The sequence below is a fragment of the Schistocerca nitens genome, chromosome 5 (assembly GCF_023898315.1).
Source record: "Schistocerca nitens isolate TAMUIC-IGC-003100 chromosome 5, iqSchNite1.1, whole genome shotgun sequence".
In the NCBI taxonomy this organism is placed as follows: domain Eukaryota; kingdom Metazoa; phylum Arthropoda; class Insecta; order Orthoptera; family Acrididae; genus Schistocerca; species Schistocerca nitens.
The window spans coordinates 599,877,248-599,896,328 of NC_064618.1; the positions used below are offsets into that span (position 1 = coordinate 599,877,248).

At 40.7% G+C, this 19,081-nt stretch overlaps 1 protein-coding gene across 1 annotated transcript in view; it reads right to left on the reverse strand.

Annotated features, from left to right (window-relative positions):
- LOC126260602 (nephrin-like) overlaps nucleotides 1–19,081 on the reverse strand; it is a 769,721-nt gene that overhangs the window by 66,208 nt on the left and 684,432 nt on the right. The window contains exons 9-10 of the mRNA XM_049957938.1: nucleotides 11,488–11,647; nucleotides 1,946–2,242 (exon numbers count right to left, since the gene is read on the reverse strand). Of these exons, the coding sequence (XP_049813895.1) occupies nucleotides 1,946–2,242; nucleotides 11,488–11,647 (457 nt within the window). The remainder of the gene's footprint in view (nucleotides 1–1,945; nucleotides 2,243–11,487; nucleotides 11,648–19,081) is intronic.

The following is a 19,081-nucleotide window of genomic DNA, read 5'->3' on the forward strand; positions in this document are numbered from 1 at the left end:
GCGTTTCATTTCAAGGGAACAGGTAATAGTACTTTCGCTCACTCCATGTTGGTGGGCAACCTGCCGGGAGCTTGTAGTAGGGTCCATCTCAATACTCTGTAGAATCTGGTATGTACTCCAAATGTGATCTACGCAAAGTACGCCGCCTCTCTGAAAGAACCCATGATCATACAAACGCCCAAGAAGGTCTTGAAATGTTGTCTGATGTGGTTTGTGTCTGTGAGGGTACTAATTTTGATACAACTGTGCTGCCTGTAGGCTATTTCATGAGTGCCGAACTTTCCTGTTGCATAAACGCTGCGCCAATTGCACATCCTGCAACACACAAGGAACACACGGCTCGTGGTCAGAGGAACAGCCGCCTGTCCGCGCCATCTGTTGTGGTAACGATGCATTTCAGGACACAGATTCATAGGAGCTTTTTCCCTCCATCTCCATTCATGCATTTTGTCTATTGTATCAACGTTCACTGTATATACACCACGTGGGGCTCCAATTGGTACACAAACAAACGCAATCGTCGAAGATCCTACGGAGATTTAAGATTTTGACAAAACGAACATCTACATACACATAAAGGAAAGTGTTTATGTTGGTTTGCTCCAAATCTTAAACCTCCAGTCCGCACGCGCATCCTCTACGACCTCATTCCTTTCCCCCATCTGCTCCTATTCTTCGAACAACTCCGCATACTCTACACCTCCCGACGCCTTGATCCCCCTCACCCACTGGTTGCTCCTCTCCTCTCCAATCCCCACCCTCTGCCACGCCTTTACTGTTGTGTTCCCCTACCCTCCATCTCCGCACCCTTCATCTCCTTTCCCAAGGTGGCTTCCGTCAACTCCCCCTCCCGGATGATGCACTCTCTCCCTCCATTTATCCCTCCTATCAACTCTGTTCCTCACCCCCCCTACATTTCCTCTGTCCTTTCCCTGGGCTCCCTGTTCCCCCCCTTCCATCCTGTTTTCTCTCTGCCTAACCTCTCTCTAAAAATGGTTCAAATGGCTCTGAGCACTATGGGACTCAACTGCTGAGGTCATTAGTCCCCTAGAACTTAGAACTAGTTAAACCTAACTAACCTAAGGACATCACAAACATCCATGCCCGAGGCAGGATTCGAACCTGCGACCGTAGCGGTCTTGCGGTTCCAGACTGCAGCGCCTTTAACCGCACGTAACCTCTCTCTGCCTCCCTTCTCCCCCCCCCCCTCACCGAGTCCTGTCGTATTCCCCTCCTCTGCCTTTCTCCACTCCCTGTCTGCCCAGCACCCCCCTCCTTATGGTCCTCGTCTTCCATCGGCTCCTTCCCCCCCCTCCCTACTTCGTTTTTCCTCTCCTTCCCCCCCCCCTTTTTCTTTCCCATCATCTGTCCAGTTTCCCCCGTCTGCCTTCGGCTGTGATATGTCACATCTGTGCCAACTTTTAAGTGCAGTGCTCAAGTAAATGTTCAGTGTTGTTCGTCTTTTCAAAGTGTTACGAACAGAAATCATTCTGTCGCTGATGTGAATTTTATATTTCTTGCTAACAGAAACCAGACTATCGCCGTGTTTTTTAATTGTCTGTCTATTATTTTACCTGTCTGCTTCATATGTACTTTATTAGCATCATCAACCCTTTGTTTTATCTTTTAAGTTGCACGATTTTCCGCCATTTTACCATTTAAGTCACCGATTTTATCGCCTGCTTTTATTATTTATTATCTTCAGCTTTTTAAAACAAACTCTGTAGGCTGAAGAGCGGCGTACTAAGCTGCTGCGAGCCCGCCCCCTTCGGGGGGAATCGAAACTCAATAACGAAACAAAAAAGTCTTTCGCTGAAAACGTGTCCTTTCTCTTTCCTCTCCTTTCCATTTAAGCAAACTGAGCCACAGTAACAGTAACTAGTGATGGAGTAAATATTTGAGTACGCCTGATTTCCATCCGGCCTGCAGGCGTGCGGCTACTGACCTGCGGGCACGACCTGGAAGACGCAGGGCGCGCGCTGCGTGCCGACGGCGTTCCTGGCGCGGCACAGCAGCTGCCCGTAGTCGGCCTCGGCGCGCGGCGTGTACAGCAGCAGGCTGCGGCCGCGCTCCACCGACCACGCGGCGGCCGGCAGCTCGCGCTCGTCCGCGCTGCCGTTGAAGCTCCAGCTGAACGACAGCCCGTGGCTGGGGTTCGCGTCCACCTCGCACGACACGCGCACCGCCTCGCGCCGCGCCACGCCGTACGTCAGCTGCTGGTTCTCCGAGCACAGCGGCCGGTCTGCGCACCAGTCCAGCAGCGGTAAGTTAGGCGCGTAGCTCTTACAGATACTGTATGCCAAACTAACGGGTGGTGCACTTTTCAAGTAGCACGTTCCCCTCTGAATGTGAAAGCAGTACCTCGACTCCTGAAACAGAGTAAAGAGATCTTTTCTCTGTTTCTCTATGGGCGCAGAACCTAGGTCTGAAATTAAACCGCAAGAAGTCCCAGATCATTCTTATATCTCATCCAAAGATAATCAGCCGGTACCGGTACTTTCTCGAAACAGTCCCTCAAATACTCCTCAATAGTACCCAACGACCGTACCACAAAACTGTAAAGGACCTTGGAATAATCTTGGATGAACACCTAAACTGGGAAGAACAAACAGTCACAGCTTGCCCGAAATCGCTCTCCCCCCCACATGCAATCCAAAAACTTACAAAAATATATCCAACCCATGTTAAACAAAAATGACTCCAAACACTAGTCTTGCCTAACCTTTACTACTGTGATGTAGTTCAACACGGCACTAATAGTGAAAATTCGAGATGCCTCGAGCTAGTGATGAATGCTTGCGCTTTGGATACGCCCACATAAGGTACGCGATCTCCACACGATGTGCTTACTTCATCGATTTCTTAGTGACTGGTGCCCCCAATACTTATCTTCTCACATTAAACACCTATCATCATTCCACAACCGCTATACCAGATCGGATACGTCTAGCATCTTGGCTGTACCTTTACATAACACAAAATCATTCTCCGTGTCATTCTCCATCTCAGCCATACGACTATGGAACGCTCTCCCCTGTGATCTGCGTCCTATCCAGAACCACTCAACATTCAAGAGGGAACTCAAAACTTTCATATTAGAGACGGTATAGCCACCATTGTTGTGCCCCTCTCATCTCTTTCTTTCTCCTCTCCATCACAGCTTCGAATTTTACCATTCCATTTCTCTTCCTCTTACCTAGCTACCTCCTCTAAATCTCTTTCACCCCATTCTATTGTCTTATGTCTCTGCTCGATGTCAATAACTCACAAGCTCCAAGAACATAACGAGAAGATTCCCAACTAGCATTAGGACTGACATTCATTAAAGAAAAATATGTTTACTTTCATATACATAGTCAGTATTATTATTATTATTATTATTGATTGTTATAATTAATTTTTTGATTGTTATAATTATCTTTGTACTACTATTATAATCTCTATTTTTTCTTTAAATTAATACTGTATAACACGTGGTATGTCCATAATGTTCTGTACATACTGAAATTGGTTCAATCTGAGTATGCCTAATTAGGTGTAAGAGAGGGCCTCAAGGCCCTAATCTTGCCAGGTAAAATAAATGTTTATATAAATAAAATAAATAAACAGCTAAAACGGCCGTTTTCCGCAATAATAAATTGTTATCGTTCTTCAGTCAGCATGTCAGATCATTCAATCAGGGAAGATAGAAGTTTCTCTTCGCGGTCTGCAAAGTGACTTGCTCCACAGAGGAATGAACTGAAATTGTAGAATTATATGTGGAAACAAGTTCGATTAAGGAAACTGGCGAAATTGTCGAGGTCAAGTGTCCGAAATTAGTGGTTGATGTGGGTAACTTTTATTTTAAGTTCTGCTTGTTCTAATTACACTGTTGGCAAACCTCATCATTTAAAAATAAACGCCAGCCGGTGTGGCCGTGCGGTTCTAGGCGCTTCAGTCTGGAACCGCGTGGCCGCTACAGTCGCAGGTTCGAATCCTAACTGGGGCATGGATGTGTATGATGTCCTTAGGTTAGTTAGGTTTAAGTAGTTCTAAGTTCTAGGGGACTGATGACCACAGATATTAAGTCCCATAGTGCTCAGAGCCATTTGAACCATTTTTTTAAAAACAAACATTCAAGTGATTGTTGACAAGCAACAAACTCATAGCTGCAGACATTTACCTGGCGAAAATGGCTTCCTATAAAGGACTTACGTAAGCATTGGAAAAAGTACTACAACAGGTACTGGATGCAAGTTCAGATGACTACAGTGATATATATATATATATATATATATATATATATATATATATATATATATATATTTTCTGCTCGTACTTATGACATTGCTAACGATGGACCGAGTGAACATCCGGACGTAAACGAAGTGAATCTCTCTGAAAATGAAGACAATTTTGACGCAGGTGATGAAAATGTAGACTCTGGTGACAACGAAATGGTCGAAAAATCACAGGAGAAAGGTAAATTATGGAAAAAGTTATTTCCTCCTCAAAGTCGTTGCAGGCAGCATGGTTACAGGTAAGCCAGAGTTGACAGCTTACAGTGAAAACGTTTCAGAATTATGTCAAACCAAGAAACTTTTTTAATGGTGATATGCTGAATGAAATTTGCCTCCAAACTAATTCTGAGGGCACTTCTAAACACCCAAGTTCGTTGAACGGTATTACTGCAGAGGAATTGACAGTGCAATTTTGTCATATGATGACATGATGGAGACCGTAGCTGTTGTTTGAAGACAAATGTTGATGGTGTTAGGACAGCAACCAGCCACAAATTTACTTTCAGTTCCTGTATTCAAAGACTACCGTTACCGGTTTCGAATCGTTGTGATTCATCCTCAGACGGTTTACATGCTTTCTTTATGTAAACCGTCTGAGGATGAATCACAACGATTCGAAACCGGTAACGGTAGCCTATGAATAAAGGAACTGAAAGTAAACGTGCGACTGGTTGCTGTCCTAACACCATCAAGAATTGATAGTATTTTGTGGATTGCGTATTCTTGCGAGTCTTATGAGAGTGAAGAAAGAATCAGTAGTAAATTCATGGCCCCGAGGTCAGTATTTACTGAAAAATTGGGAAGAGACAGATTTGTTCAAATTTTACATCTCCTTCGTTTTGATGATAAAATGACACGACCTGAACCTAGAATATCAGACACATTAGCTCCAATTAGAAAAATTTTTGACAATGCTACCAGCAGATTTCTAATGAACAGTTGGTTTGCATTTATGGGAACATGTCCATTTCTTATGTTCATGAGAAGATAAACAAGCGAATATTGAATGAAAGTTTGGATTGCAGTAGACGCCCAAGCTTTCTACGCACACGGTATAGAAGTGTAAACAGTAAAAAATAACGAGGAAAGAGAAAAGACCTAAAGTCTTCGTGAAGCCAAGCATTTGATCAGTAATTTATATGGGACCGGCAGGGCCGTCACAGCTAACAGTTGTTTTACATTCTGTGAGCTAGGAGAGTTCCTTCTAGCACAGAATATGATGCTGGAAAGCACATTGCGGCATAAGAAGTCAGAGTTCCCAGAATTTCTATTCTCAAAAACAAACACAGGGTGGTACACGCTTCATTTACCAATGAATTAACGTTGGCGACTTATGCGCCAGCAAATAATAGAGCGGTACTACTTCTCTCATCCCAAGATCATTATGATTCAGGTCCTAAAGAAGCAAGTGACGCCAGACCAGAAGTCAACATGAATTATAATGTTACCAAAAGTTGTGTTGATGTGCTGTACGACTTAGTGAGGGAATATACTGGCTAAAGATCCACCAGATGATGTTGCTAGTCTGAAAGCTTTCGTTCTCTGGACGACGAAAAATTCGCCAAGGAAAACGATAGATAGCAATCTAAACGTTACAGTGATAAAAGTAGCAGACAAAATAAAGACAAGAAGTAATAGTGTTGTAGACAATGTAAACTTAGTGACGTTCAGAACAGAAAAAGGAGATAGGAAAATAAAATTATCTTGAAAATACATGCACATGTAATTTTGTGTGTAATGGCCCTTTGTTGTAATCAAGACAATGGTCTGTAATGAACAAATAATAAAAGTAAATTACCTGGAATTGAACTCTGATTGCACCCTGCTGCCTTCAGTCGAAACTTTGTTTGCAATTCTTTTCCGAGTTATGGATGTTGACGACAGTGATTAAAGGTTTGAAGATTCGTATTACTGGTAGCGAAACGTATTAGAGACAGCATTACAGTGTGTTGTTGGGACTTTTCTGGTTGCATTCCCTTCCGGGACACATGAGCCACTGAAGTGATTTGCTGCAAAACTTTTATTTCCTATTAGTTTTCTGTGTGAATGGTTATTGCTCCCTCCATATTTAGCGAATCCGTTTCCGAAATTTTTTTAAAAAAAAAGGGAGTTGGGTTATTCCCCGGGTTAGTTTCAATTCCAGATGTTTTGTACTTTAGTCACCAGATCTATAAATCATAAATCAACATCTTGAAGCAGACTGGAATCAGATGTAAAGGGGTGTAATACAACTTAACATAAACATAGACCATACCACTGAATATAACATACCTTCTACAGTACATTTCGCTTAATCTAGACCAAATGAATCTTATATCGAATCATATCATAGGACGATATTTCATGAACATGGATACGACAGTATATCAACAAGCCAAGCATAAAATAACGTAGAAGTGACAAAGTCGTTGTCGAGGCATACGACCAATACAATCACAAGAACAGAAAGAGCGAGAAGTAATAGTAACAGGATATTTCTGAAACGCATTTCTGCTCTGCCCATCCTCAGACGACCAGGTGACAAATATATTTCTTTACAATATCGCACCGAGCGAGGTGGCGCAGTGGTTAGCACACTGGACTCGCATTCGGGAGGACGACGGTTCAATCCCGTCTCCACCCATCCTGATTTAGGTTTTCCGTGATTTCCCTAAATCGTTTCAGGCAAATGCCGGGATGGTTACTTTGAAAGGGCGCGGCCGATTTCCTTCCCAATCCTTCCCTAACCCAAGCTTGCGCTCCGTGTCTAATGACCTCGTTGTCGACGGGACGTTAAACACTAACCACCACCACCTACAATATTGCAAAATTACACAGAGCAAATTTTACCTAAAGATGTGTGCTCCTAACAGCCTAGTAAAGTGACTGGTGTCACCTAGCGCCGAGTAATTTTCTTAAGCGGTAACGGACGCCAGTCACTTCATTCGGCTGTTAGTAGCACATATGTTTGGGTGAAATCTTACTTTGCTTTGTGGAATTGTAAATGCTACGTCGATTTTGACGTTCTTCGACAACTTTGTCAAAGTTGTATGTTCACTTTGTATCAAAGGGTATTATTACGTCTTAAATGTCTTACTGTAATATGTTGGTTTAGTGTAGGGGCTCCACTTATACGCGAGTGTAACATTGTAAAGAAACGTATTTGTCACCAGGTCATTTGAAGGTGGGCAGAGCCCGAAACGCGTAATGAACAGAAAAGGGTCCAGAAATACTCTGTGACTTATTTCGCAACCAACAGGCCACATTAAAGCCATTTCTATTCTTGTGAAGCATGAAACAGCTGTTACATGAGAAACGTGCGTATGAAACTGATTACACAAGCTTATTTTCGTACATTTGCACAATGAAGACTGAGATTCTCAGCCACCAGACGGCACTGTGGAAGAATTTACTAAGAAAAATGAGACGTGTCATTTAAAATATGAAGAAAAACGAACGATCCAAGAAGGTTACAGTGCAGACATACAATAAATAAATAATCGAAATCAGAGTACGTTACCCTTAGTTTGTTATAAAAATAAAAATTAATATTAAATAAAATTTAAAACCACTTTAAAAAACAGAGCAGGAAACACTATAGCTTCACTGTAATGTTTAATACACAAGTAGTGAAGGCACTCATAGTTCCTAAATGTCTAGCTACATGTTGGTAGCGTAGTTTCTGTATCTGGGATGAGGTGTATTTGGTTGTTTGTGAGTGGAGCACTTAATGTTTCCTTTGCAGTTTCTTCGCGTTTGCTTAACCACACCGAGGCAGCGAACACAGTGTATGGTTGTCGAGGTTTTGTGCTCCCTGCATTTTATGACATTTGTATTTTTACTTTTTTTGTGTAATACGAACATGGTATATGACTGACTTCACTACTTCGGTATTAAATGACACACTTGAAGTACCGTGCTTCCTATTATTTTGTATACTATTAATTTATTATTTTAAAAGTAAGTTACTCTGATTTGTATTATTTTTTATTACATGCCTAAGGTGTAAAATTCTTGGATCGTTGGTTTGTCTTTATATTTTATATACCTCAGCGTATGTTGCTTCTACCACAGTTGCTGCTTCTACCACAGTTTCACTTGGTGACTGCTTCTAACGTCTCTGAAGTTTACTTGAGAATCTCAGAATTCTGATAACATACGGACATGAGCTTGTGTAATAAGTGTAATACTATTTAAATTATTGCACTGTGATCATATTCGAAAGTAAATGCAATGTCATCTATACCTACATACGTACCCTGCAAGCTACCGTACGGTACGGTTGGGTACCCAGTAACACCGCTAGTAATTTTCTTTCCTGTTCCACTCGCAAACACAGCGAGGGGAATCGACGATCTATATGCCTCCGTATGAGCCATAATTTCGCGTATCTTATCTTCGTGGTCCTTGCGTGAAATGTATGCTGGCGTCAGTAGGATCGTTCTGCAGTCAGCTTCAAATGCCGGTTCTCTAAGTTTTCGCAACAATATTCCTCGACAAGGACTTCGAGTTTTCTCCAGGGAGTCCCATTTGAGTTCCCCAAGCATCTCCGCAACACTTGAGTGTTGATCGAATCTATCGGCAACAAATCTAGCAACCCACCTCGGAAATGCTTCAGTTTCCTTTAATCCGACATGGTAATGACTCCAAACACTCGAGCAGTACTCAAGAATAGGTCGGCTAGCGTCCTATATGCGGCGCCCTTTGCAGATGAACCACACTTTCGAAAAATTCTCCCAAAAAACCAAAGTCGATCATTCGCCTTCCCTCGCGATCCTCACATTTTCGTCCCTCTTCATATCGTTTTGCATTATTAAATCAACATATTTAAACGACGTTACTGTTACAAGCAGGAGTTTTGCTGCATCCGAACGGGTTTGTTTTTCCTACTCATCCGCATTAAATTACTTTTTTCCAGATTTAGAGCTAGCTGCCATTCAACATACCAACTAGAAATTTTGTCTAAGTCATTTTGCATTCTCTGCAGCAACTCAACTTCGACACCTTCCCGCACACTTCTTCTCTGCTGCGCCCCCATCTTGTACGAAGTCAATATGACATATTCTTTATACTTTTGACAGAATTAACTTCAACTTTTTACTTCTTGTTAATTACGTAGTTTCGCGACAAGCTGTTTTTTGGCATGTGTCCCATTTTCAAGTGTACCTGTTGACATTATATTTATATATCATTTTATTGTAGGTCTATGTTACCTATACATGGAGTGACGTCCACAAACATTTTCGAAAGTAATTTCTTGTATGTACCACGTTGTTAACACAGGTCACGTATTTACTTTTTACAGAAAAATGAGACACTTTTAAAATTATGGATCATTCCAATGTCAATGTAATAGCATTATGAGATTTCACCTTGTATTACACTTAGATCAAGATAGAGTGACGTCATTAAATCTTAGAACGATAAGTCTTTTATGTAATCTGTTGTTACTTTCGTTTGAAATTTCGTGTTGTTTTTGACAGTTGTAAGACGACAGATGGTTTAATGAGTATTAATGTTTACAAATAAATTATATCTTAGGTTGGTTGGTTGGTTGGTTTGGGGAAGGAGACCAGACAGCGTGGTCATCGGTCTCATCGGATTAGGGAAGGATGGGGAAGGAAGTCGGCCGTGCCCTTTCAGAGGAACCATCCCGGCATTTACCTGGAGTGATTTAGGGAAATCACGGAAAACCTAAATCTGGATGGCCGGACGCGGGATTGAACCGTCGTCCTCCCGAATTTATATCTTAGGTAGTCAGAGACATATTTACCAGAGATATTGTACATTATGTAGATGTGCGATCATATTGCTGTGTATTTTTTTTTTTGTTTATCGTGTTGTGTTCATTCATTTTCTGTTTCTATAACGTCAAATACGATTTCCACACAATTTTTATGTTTGAGGTCTGTTTCTTCATTCAGGATGTCATTCGGATATCTTTTTATGTGTGCATAAAAGGTCAAACCATGAACATATTGGAAGAACTGGACACATATGCACACACAAATAGATATCCGAATGACATCCTAAACGAATAAACGCTCCTCAAACATAAAAATTATCAGGATAACTTTACTGACATCATAGAAAAAGAAAAGGAGTGAACCCACCACGTTAAACAAAAACAACAGAAAACTTTAAATCACAGATACACATAATGCACAATATCTCTGGCAATATATATCTCTGACTACCTAAGTCATAATTTCCTCGTGAACAGAAAGCATCGTTGAAACGATCTGTCATTTTAAAACTGTTAAAAGATAACACAAAATTTCTGTAGAAAATAAATACGTGACTTGTGTTAACAATTTAGTACATAAAAGAACTTACATCGCAAGGCTATTTATGGACGTCACTCCACATACACCTAAATATAATATAAGATAAAATCTCATTGTACTGTTGTGGTGACGTAGAATAAAATGATACGTAAATGCACTGTCAACAGGAGCACTTGAAACTGTCACATATGCCGAAACAAGCTTGACGTGAACCTATGTAATCAACAACAACAGGTTATCCTCCATTCAGAGGCTGTTGCACGTAGCGAACATTATTTTGATTTGTAAATAATAGATTTCAGCTATCTGTCGTCCTTTGGAATTTTTTTGTCAGATCTAGAGTTCAGCTAGAAACTAGCCATTCTCAATGCACTGCCATTTTTGATCAATGCATGTAATGCATGTTGGTCGGGCTTTCTCCACAGTTCATTGAACAGTTCAGTGAACTGTGGACAAAGGCAGACCAACAGGCTTTACATGCATTGACCAAAAATGATAGTACATTGAGAATGGCTAGTTTCTAGCTGAAATCTAGATCTGCCAATAAAAATTCCAAAGGACGACTAATAGCTGAAATCTATTATTTACAAATCTCCAACAATTTTTGTCAAAAGTATAAAAAAGTAAATAAGTAAATAAATGTGTTACGATAGTGTAACCTGTATGAAAATTACTCAAACCTACCACACCATTTCCCCCTTGTAACTAACACTGTTTCAGTTGGTGCTTTGTTGTCCTACCATAGGCGAACATCCAGGGGTTTAAATTAGACATCAATACAACAAGAGAACACTAGCTCATAATAATCAAGCTGAGATTGCTACAACCTTGTATCCTTATGGTGGATGGGACACTTACTACTTGTGCCAACTGTTTCGGCTCATTGTACGAGAGCCGAGAAACAGAATGTCTGGTTGAAGATGGCATTGTTGTGTACTCACAGGTCACGTTGAGGTAGACGGGGTTGCTCTCGCCGTCGCCCTCATGGTTGCTGCCGACGCAGGTATAGATGCCGGCGCGATCACGCGTCACAGCCTGCAGCACGAGGCTCTGGTTGGCCAGGATGGTTCCCGTGGAAGCGTTGTTGTGCAGCGGCTTGCCCTGCAAGGTTCAAAAGGCTCTGAGCACTACGGGACTCAACTGCTGTGGTCATCAGTCCCCTAGAACTTAGAAGTACTTAAATCTAACTAACCTAAGGACATCACACACAGCCATGCCCGAGGCAGGATTCGAACCTGCGACCGTAGCAGCAGCGCGGCTCCAGACTGGAGGGCCTAGAACCATACGGCCACCGCGGCCGGCTGCCCTGCAAGGGAAGCACCGTATTGAACCTCGCTTTGTCTGGTGGTGTAATTACAGGAATAGAAATTTAACACGGTACCAGTGCTCCTTTCCACTATCTGATTTTGAAACAAGTTGCATTTGAGAAGTTTCATGGTGTTATTTGTCTAAAGATATTCTGTGTCTCGTAGACGAGACACAGAAAACAGTAGATGGTTGGTGTTTAGGTCTATGGCACTTTCCTTGATTTTGAGAAGGCGTTCCATAGAGTGGTTCTCTGTCACCTACAGAACAAAATACAACGGCGTGGAATGTCAGACCATCTTTATGGTTGGATTTAGGAGTTCCTAGCTAACAGAATACAGTATGTTGTCCCTACTGGAAAGATATCTTCAGACGTAAAAGTACCTTTGGGCATACCCAAGGAAGTGTTGTAGGACCATTACTTTTCAAAAGATATTTATAGAATAACGGCAAAAGTTCCTAGAGGCTTATCCGGATGCTGATATTATACACAGATTAGACGCAACGCTATAAAATTGTAGCGAAATATAGGAAGAACCTATAGTGGATCGAAGTTTGCTGCAGGGATTGGCAGCTGATCTAGAACGTAAACAAATATAAGACCCGCTACTGAATGATTACACAACGGAAGAGCGTAAAGAGGAAATTTTCTGACATCTCCGTCATTTGTCACAATAATAAAAAAATGATGTACCTTTCTTTCGTACAAAACTGATTCGTATCCAAAAACTTGTGGTGATACTCTGATAACGCAGAATTATGCTGCTTATCGTGTTGCTGAAAAAAAAATCATACAAATTAGAAACTAAATACTTCATTAAGAACTTTCTATAGGTCACTGCAGGAAAATGACTTTTTTAAGTACCGATACGAATGTTTTAACAATTGATTCTTGGAAGGTGAAAACAGCAACCAATCATTCTTAATAATGCTAGGAATTTACACAAATAGCGTCCTTACAAGTTTAAAAGTGTCAGGTTCATCTTTACATCGTTTATATTGAAGTTGTTGTTTACATTAATTGTAGACTTTCTTTCCAACAGCTAATTTCGGCACAAAACAGGTAACAACGATACTTGTGTAAATAAATAGCATTATTAAGAGTGGAGGGTTGTCGTTTTCTTCTATGCAAGAAGCAATTTTTTTTTCTACGTAGTCACTGTCTCCAATACGTTAGTTTTACACAAAACTGCAGGACGAATGTTTTTGTTCCATGCCCCATTAATACTGAGATACGTTTTATCTATGATGATACTAGTATAGAAATATACCAACTAGTAGATCTGTAGTCAGCAAAACGATTTGTCATAGCTTTTAAATATTGGAAACCCAAAAGGAAGAATAACGTGACAGAAAGACCATGCGACATCAGCTAGAGCATTTTGGAACACTTTCTCCGTGGTTTTTCACCTGGATCATGTCTGGGGACATGCAGTAATATGCTGAGAGCACAACAGCAGTAATAAGCCTTTTGTGAAAACATGACACTTACAACGTTTTACATTTCCTCTCTTCAGTTGCCACATCAATTATGGAAGCAGTTATATACAGTAAATATCTGGCTGTATGCGCACAAGGAATCTAGATGCAAATTTATATGTACATGTGCATGTTCATATACATGTACATGTAAATTAAAATCAGTTCTTTACAATGCTTTACAATTTGGCGCCCCTGTCGAAAGCTCATTGGTTTTAAGCCTTTACTGTGATGGCTACAGCATTCGATGTCAGAGAGATCCTGTGGCTACAGCTGGGATCGACAAGCACCCTAAAACGCCTAAGCAAGGCAGGCTCACCGAGATGGAGGGCAGTGACTCTTACTGATTTTACCTGCAGTCAAAAATGAAAGGTTGCTCTTTTCTCTCATATACTTCCTGTCCAAAATTTTAACACTGCATGATATTCCTGTGAATGCATTTATAAAAAAAAATGAAGATTTCAATTTTCGTTCAGTTGTAGTGAACTGAGTCGATGTTTGGCTTCGCTTCACTTTCTTCTGGTGAACTGGAAGGATTTTCATCGACGATGGTATGTGCAGTATGCCCTTCATCGGTTTCCCCCAAAACTTTCCTCTACAGCCAAGAGTACTGTTTCAATCAGCAAACAACCCGCAGTGTAAGAGTGATGATTTTCTTCCCTCCATTTCTTTAACCTGGATTTTTGATCGGTTGGATTTTTGATGTTTGTACTTTACTGGCTACCATATTTCAATTCAATACAGTACTATACTGCACCAGTCATTCCTTCTCTTGTTTCAGTGCTCGCAGCGTCCCTCTTATATAGAGTATCCACCGACGTTCCGTATAACACGTAGCCTGAAGATCGATTTGCGTGGTCCTATTTTTTAAATTTTGTTTTCATTTTGCTAGAGGCTCCATTACAGTCTGTTCTCTTTGTGAACTAACTCGGAAACTATGTTTTTGCCTTACTTATTTCCTCAAGAGGGCAAAACCTGCTGGGAAGGTCAGATTCGGTTGTATAGAAGCCACTACTTCTCCGGAACAACAACGTAGCACCACCAATTTTATTGACTAGGCACATTACAGGAATTTCGCTGCAAAAATTTCAAATAATTGTCTCACTCATTTATCACTTTACACATTCGTATAGCCGCCTTATACTAAGACGGGCATATAAATGAAAACCATGTGAAGACAGTAACTGAGTTTCGAATATGGGGCACACAAGTATGAAGCCATGACGCTAGTCATTGTGCCCTCACTTCGGCTGAAGTTATCGTGCCCTGTACGCTATCGTAAATATGTCTAAAATCTTAACCCTGATTTTCTGAGAAATGGTCGAGCATCCGCGTATAAGCTGAGACACATGTTCGCTTATTTTAACACCTCTTCCACAGAGCAAAGTTTCTGGAAAATTGGGTTATGACACTTGCCATGTTCTCGACGTAAGACAACAGAGAGTTCTGTGTTTCCTCGGTCGCTATATTTACTGTCCACAGATAGTGCGGTAAAGAAATATTAACTTTTGTTGTAATAATAAAAGCATATATGATCTTTTGTTTATTTATACGACTGTAACGAGTTAAGCGCAGCTTGCTATCACACATCTTCGATAACAGAAAAAAAAAAATACAAACAGTAGAAGCGTATCACAAATAAACAGTCACGTGTGCGTTCATACTGCAATTTAAATTTTCCCTCTTATGATTTATGAAATAGATCATTTTAGGAGCATTATCGCAGGCCAAAGTTCGTGGACTTATTGGTTTGGTATACCTTACAGTCTATCTGTAACACATAAATTCACTCTATTAATAACTTCTATATACACACACAAATACAACATATATTCACTTTGCACATACGCAACATCTGAACTGTTGGCTGGGACAACTCATCAATGAAGGACGATATCCCAGAAATAAGTTTGTATGGTTCCACTTCTCTTCGTTCTAAGACGAATGACTAGAACGGGTAAACCCGTCCTATTTTTTTTCCAGTTGGGATCCCCCAACTGACCCGTTATCAGCTTGTATGTTAATAAGCGAAATAGGAACGCGCCTCATTAATGAGCTGGATCCCGAACAGCCAGCTCCCCTCATTGGAAAAAAGTATACAATGCAACATGAAATTCGGTTTGTTCTACTCTGATTTTTAACCTTGTAGCTGGTGGTAAATCAATACGACTGCGATACCAACAACAAATTTATTTACGACATGTAGCATAACAAGACAAGTAATAGAAACATATTTACAACCTTGAAAATTTTACCGGTGCTAATGTGTGTTTTTAATAAGTTTGTATCCATCCCAAATTCCGTTTTGCACTGAAGTAAAGATTAGCAGCGAGAGGACAATCTTGTTGACAACAAAGGAAAACGAGGTAAATAAACAGTATGTCCCTGGAGGAACAGTCAGTTTTCCGGGAAGCAAACAAGTCTAGTAAACATACACTCTAAAGCTTTATATGAAATGGAGGAAAAGTAAGGAAAGGGAAGGGATGTGTGGGAGACTAGGGATTTCCAGCCACACAGGGCATTGTGAAAATGCAATGGCGAAACTTGAAAATTCGTGCCGAACCGGGACTCAAACCCAGATTAAACGCTTTTCCGTGAGCAGTTGCCGTAGCCGCTTCAGCCCTCCACCTACGGTCCCTGACCGACCATAATTTCCAAATTATCGCACCCTGCACTGCAGCGTCCCTTATCCATTACGCCCTATACGCAAATTATTGATTACGTAGGAATTTTGACGACATTATTGCATCTTCACTGAAGTGAATGCCATGGATCCTAAACTACTTACGTTAAGAGCTGTGAGCAATTGTTCGGCAGAAGAGATGTGTTTCGTAGTAGCGAAGATACGTACATAGATTAATATAAAGATGTATGGGTTAGTACAAAGGAGGTTGGAAGCGTTCTCTGTTCAACGGAATCATTGGAAACGGAGCAGAAGACCGGACAGAAGAAGGTTAGAGAAGAATTCTGGCTATGTTTTTTGAAATGAATTATACCTGCTTTTCACATAAATCGATTAAGGAAAAGCAGGGCAAAAATAAATGTGAATGAGGGACGGGAATCTAAGCGCTCCTTCCGCATACTAGCTCAGTGCCTCAGTCACTTCGTCAGCTCGTTCTGTGGGCCTTACAGTTCAGTTGTTCCGACAAGCTGTCCTCTGAGGCCTGTCTGTATTATCATTGAATGTTAACATTTCCCAATAATGTGTGAAAGAACGGCCAGCGGCACTTTTAACTACCTTAAATTCTCTGGCGAGATGTACGACCTCGGAGATTCAGCTCATCCAATTCTATCTGCTGACTGAATATTGCTGATAGTATTTCCATTACGATGATGGAACTTTATCGTTGCAGTTGATTACTATTCGAAGGAGAGCCATACGTCACACCGAACTCTGTCATTACGGTGCCCAGAATTTTTGACTGCTTTATGTATCCGTCGGAATTGTTGCTGAAAATTATTTTTTGCCCAAGAGATCTTTCGATTATCTATTAAATTCTCTTAAGTTTAGTATTAATATAAATCAAATATTTGTGGCTTTTTATACTCTGGGCACCTGCATCTGTTGAAAGGTATCAAGCTAGAAAGAATTCCGCTAGCAGCTGGTGAAGTTTTTGTTTATTGATACTCAACAGGTTTCACGGCCTAAAGCCGCATCATCTGGTGCAACCTAGATGGTAAAGGGCAGTGTACACTGTCACCTCTTTGTAGATATTAAAATTAATGAAAAAATTGTAAAATATACTCGCAACGTTAAATGTTCATAGCCATACCAATCGATCCTAGACAAAATTTGCTATTCAGTGAATTTTGTCAGTTCTATGTCGAACGAAAGGTAACGAAGACGTTCCTTTAGGACAAATTGCCGGCCGCAGTGGCCGAGCGGTTCTAGGCTCTTCAGTGTGGAACCGTGCGACCGCTACGGTCGCAGGTTCGAATCCTGCCTCGAGTATGGATGTGTGTGATGTCCTTAGGTTAGTTAGGTTTAAGTAGTTCTAAATTCTAGGGAACTGATGACCTCAGATTTTAAGTCCAATAGTGCTCAGAGCCATTTGAACCATTTAGGACAAATTGCTGATAGGTGAAACTTGCAGTTACAGAGCCTTGTTATAAAATTTACCCGCACCAAAGAACAAAAAGGAGATATATTTTGTAGTGAGAGGACGATACAAATATTTATTAAAAAAGGCCGGATTAGTGTTAAAAATTATTGTCACTGCTAACATAATTCGTCGCAGCACTATGAAAATTACTATATGGGATGTATACAGTGTACTGAGAAGTGCGGTGAGAATGACACTTTATCGTTTATGGACCTGCAACTATCTGTAAAAGTGGAATTACTGGCTTCGATATGTACAGAAAGCAAACCACGACAGATCTTGTTATACACAGGCACTCATGTCACCCAACGAAATATAAACCCGTGGCATTCCGAACCAAGTTAAACAGTATGTATGTTGTGTCGCTTACCAGCGAAGCTCAAATGGCTAAATATAGGATTATACAGTATGCAGCGTATCGAAATGGTTATGATCCAGGATTTGTTAATGTAGTTAATAGAAGTATGTTAAAATAAAGGAAAATCCTCTTTCCATTAGCGGATCAGAGGCAGATTTTATAAAGGGTGGACCAGCCGACCACAGAAAGGACCGCTCTATTTTTTGTAATGCCATATCTGGGTGCAGTATCCGAATAAATAGCCAGATGTATGAGACGTAAGTACATTATTCCAGCGTATTTTAATTTTTCGGATCTAGGTGGAAATCTCAGACACAGGGATGGAGCACTGGGAAATAAATGTAATGAAGCGGGTGTATACTCCATTACATGCAACGATTTCCCTAAGAAATGTATAAGACAAACCATTAGGTTATTTCGAATGAGATTTTAGGAACACTCTAACTTAGATAATCCCCAATCTGCATTAACAGCGATGAGAAGAGGGGCATATCACAACCCCTTCATAAATTTTAAAAATGCTTCATAAAAAAGGAAAAAAAGCTATGTTTTTAAAACAGTAGAGGAAGTAGAAATTTTTAGACATAAGAAAATACACAGTGACCGTTGAATAGCTAATTAGAATTAAAGCACTACAACTTTGTGGCTAAATTTGATTGTTTATACGGTTAAGTATTAGTACGTAATAAAATTCTGTATTATCTCGCCTGTAAAGGTGGCGACCCAGAACTCCCAGTCATCACATTGTCCACATGGATAGCTTGCGTTCCGCCTATCAGCTAGTCACTCCAAGTTGTTCGCGTGGTCCGGTTTTTTTTTTTTTTTTTTTTTTTTTTTTGCCCTGCCGTCACACCGCCCTAAGACGTTGCCACGTGGTGCAGTCCACAGAGTAGTGTCGCGGCTAATTGTCGCCAATCTGGCCCTTTTCTAAAAATATATCCATCGTCTGTTCACTATTAAATATTTTTCTTTTTAGACGCAGGCAGACTTTAAAACATGGCTGTGTAGCTGCGTGTTTCACCTATCAGCAATTTGTCTTAAATGAACTGAGCACAGCTTCATTGCCTATCATTCGTCATAGGGTTCACAATATTCACTGGATAGCAAATTTTGAGTAGGCGCGATGAGTAGGCCTATGAACTTTTAACGTTGTCAGTGTATTTAAGATATTCGTTTATTAATTTTAATATCTACAAAGTGATGACACTTTACGTTGCTCTTTTCCATATAAGTTGTACCTGATGATGCGGCTTTAGGCCGTGAAACAAGTTGCAGTACATGCCAATTTTC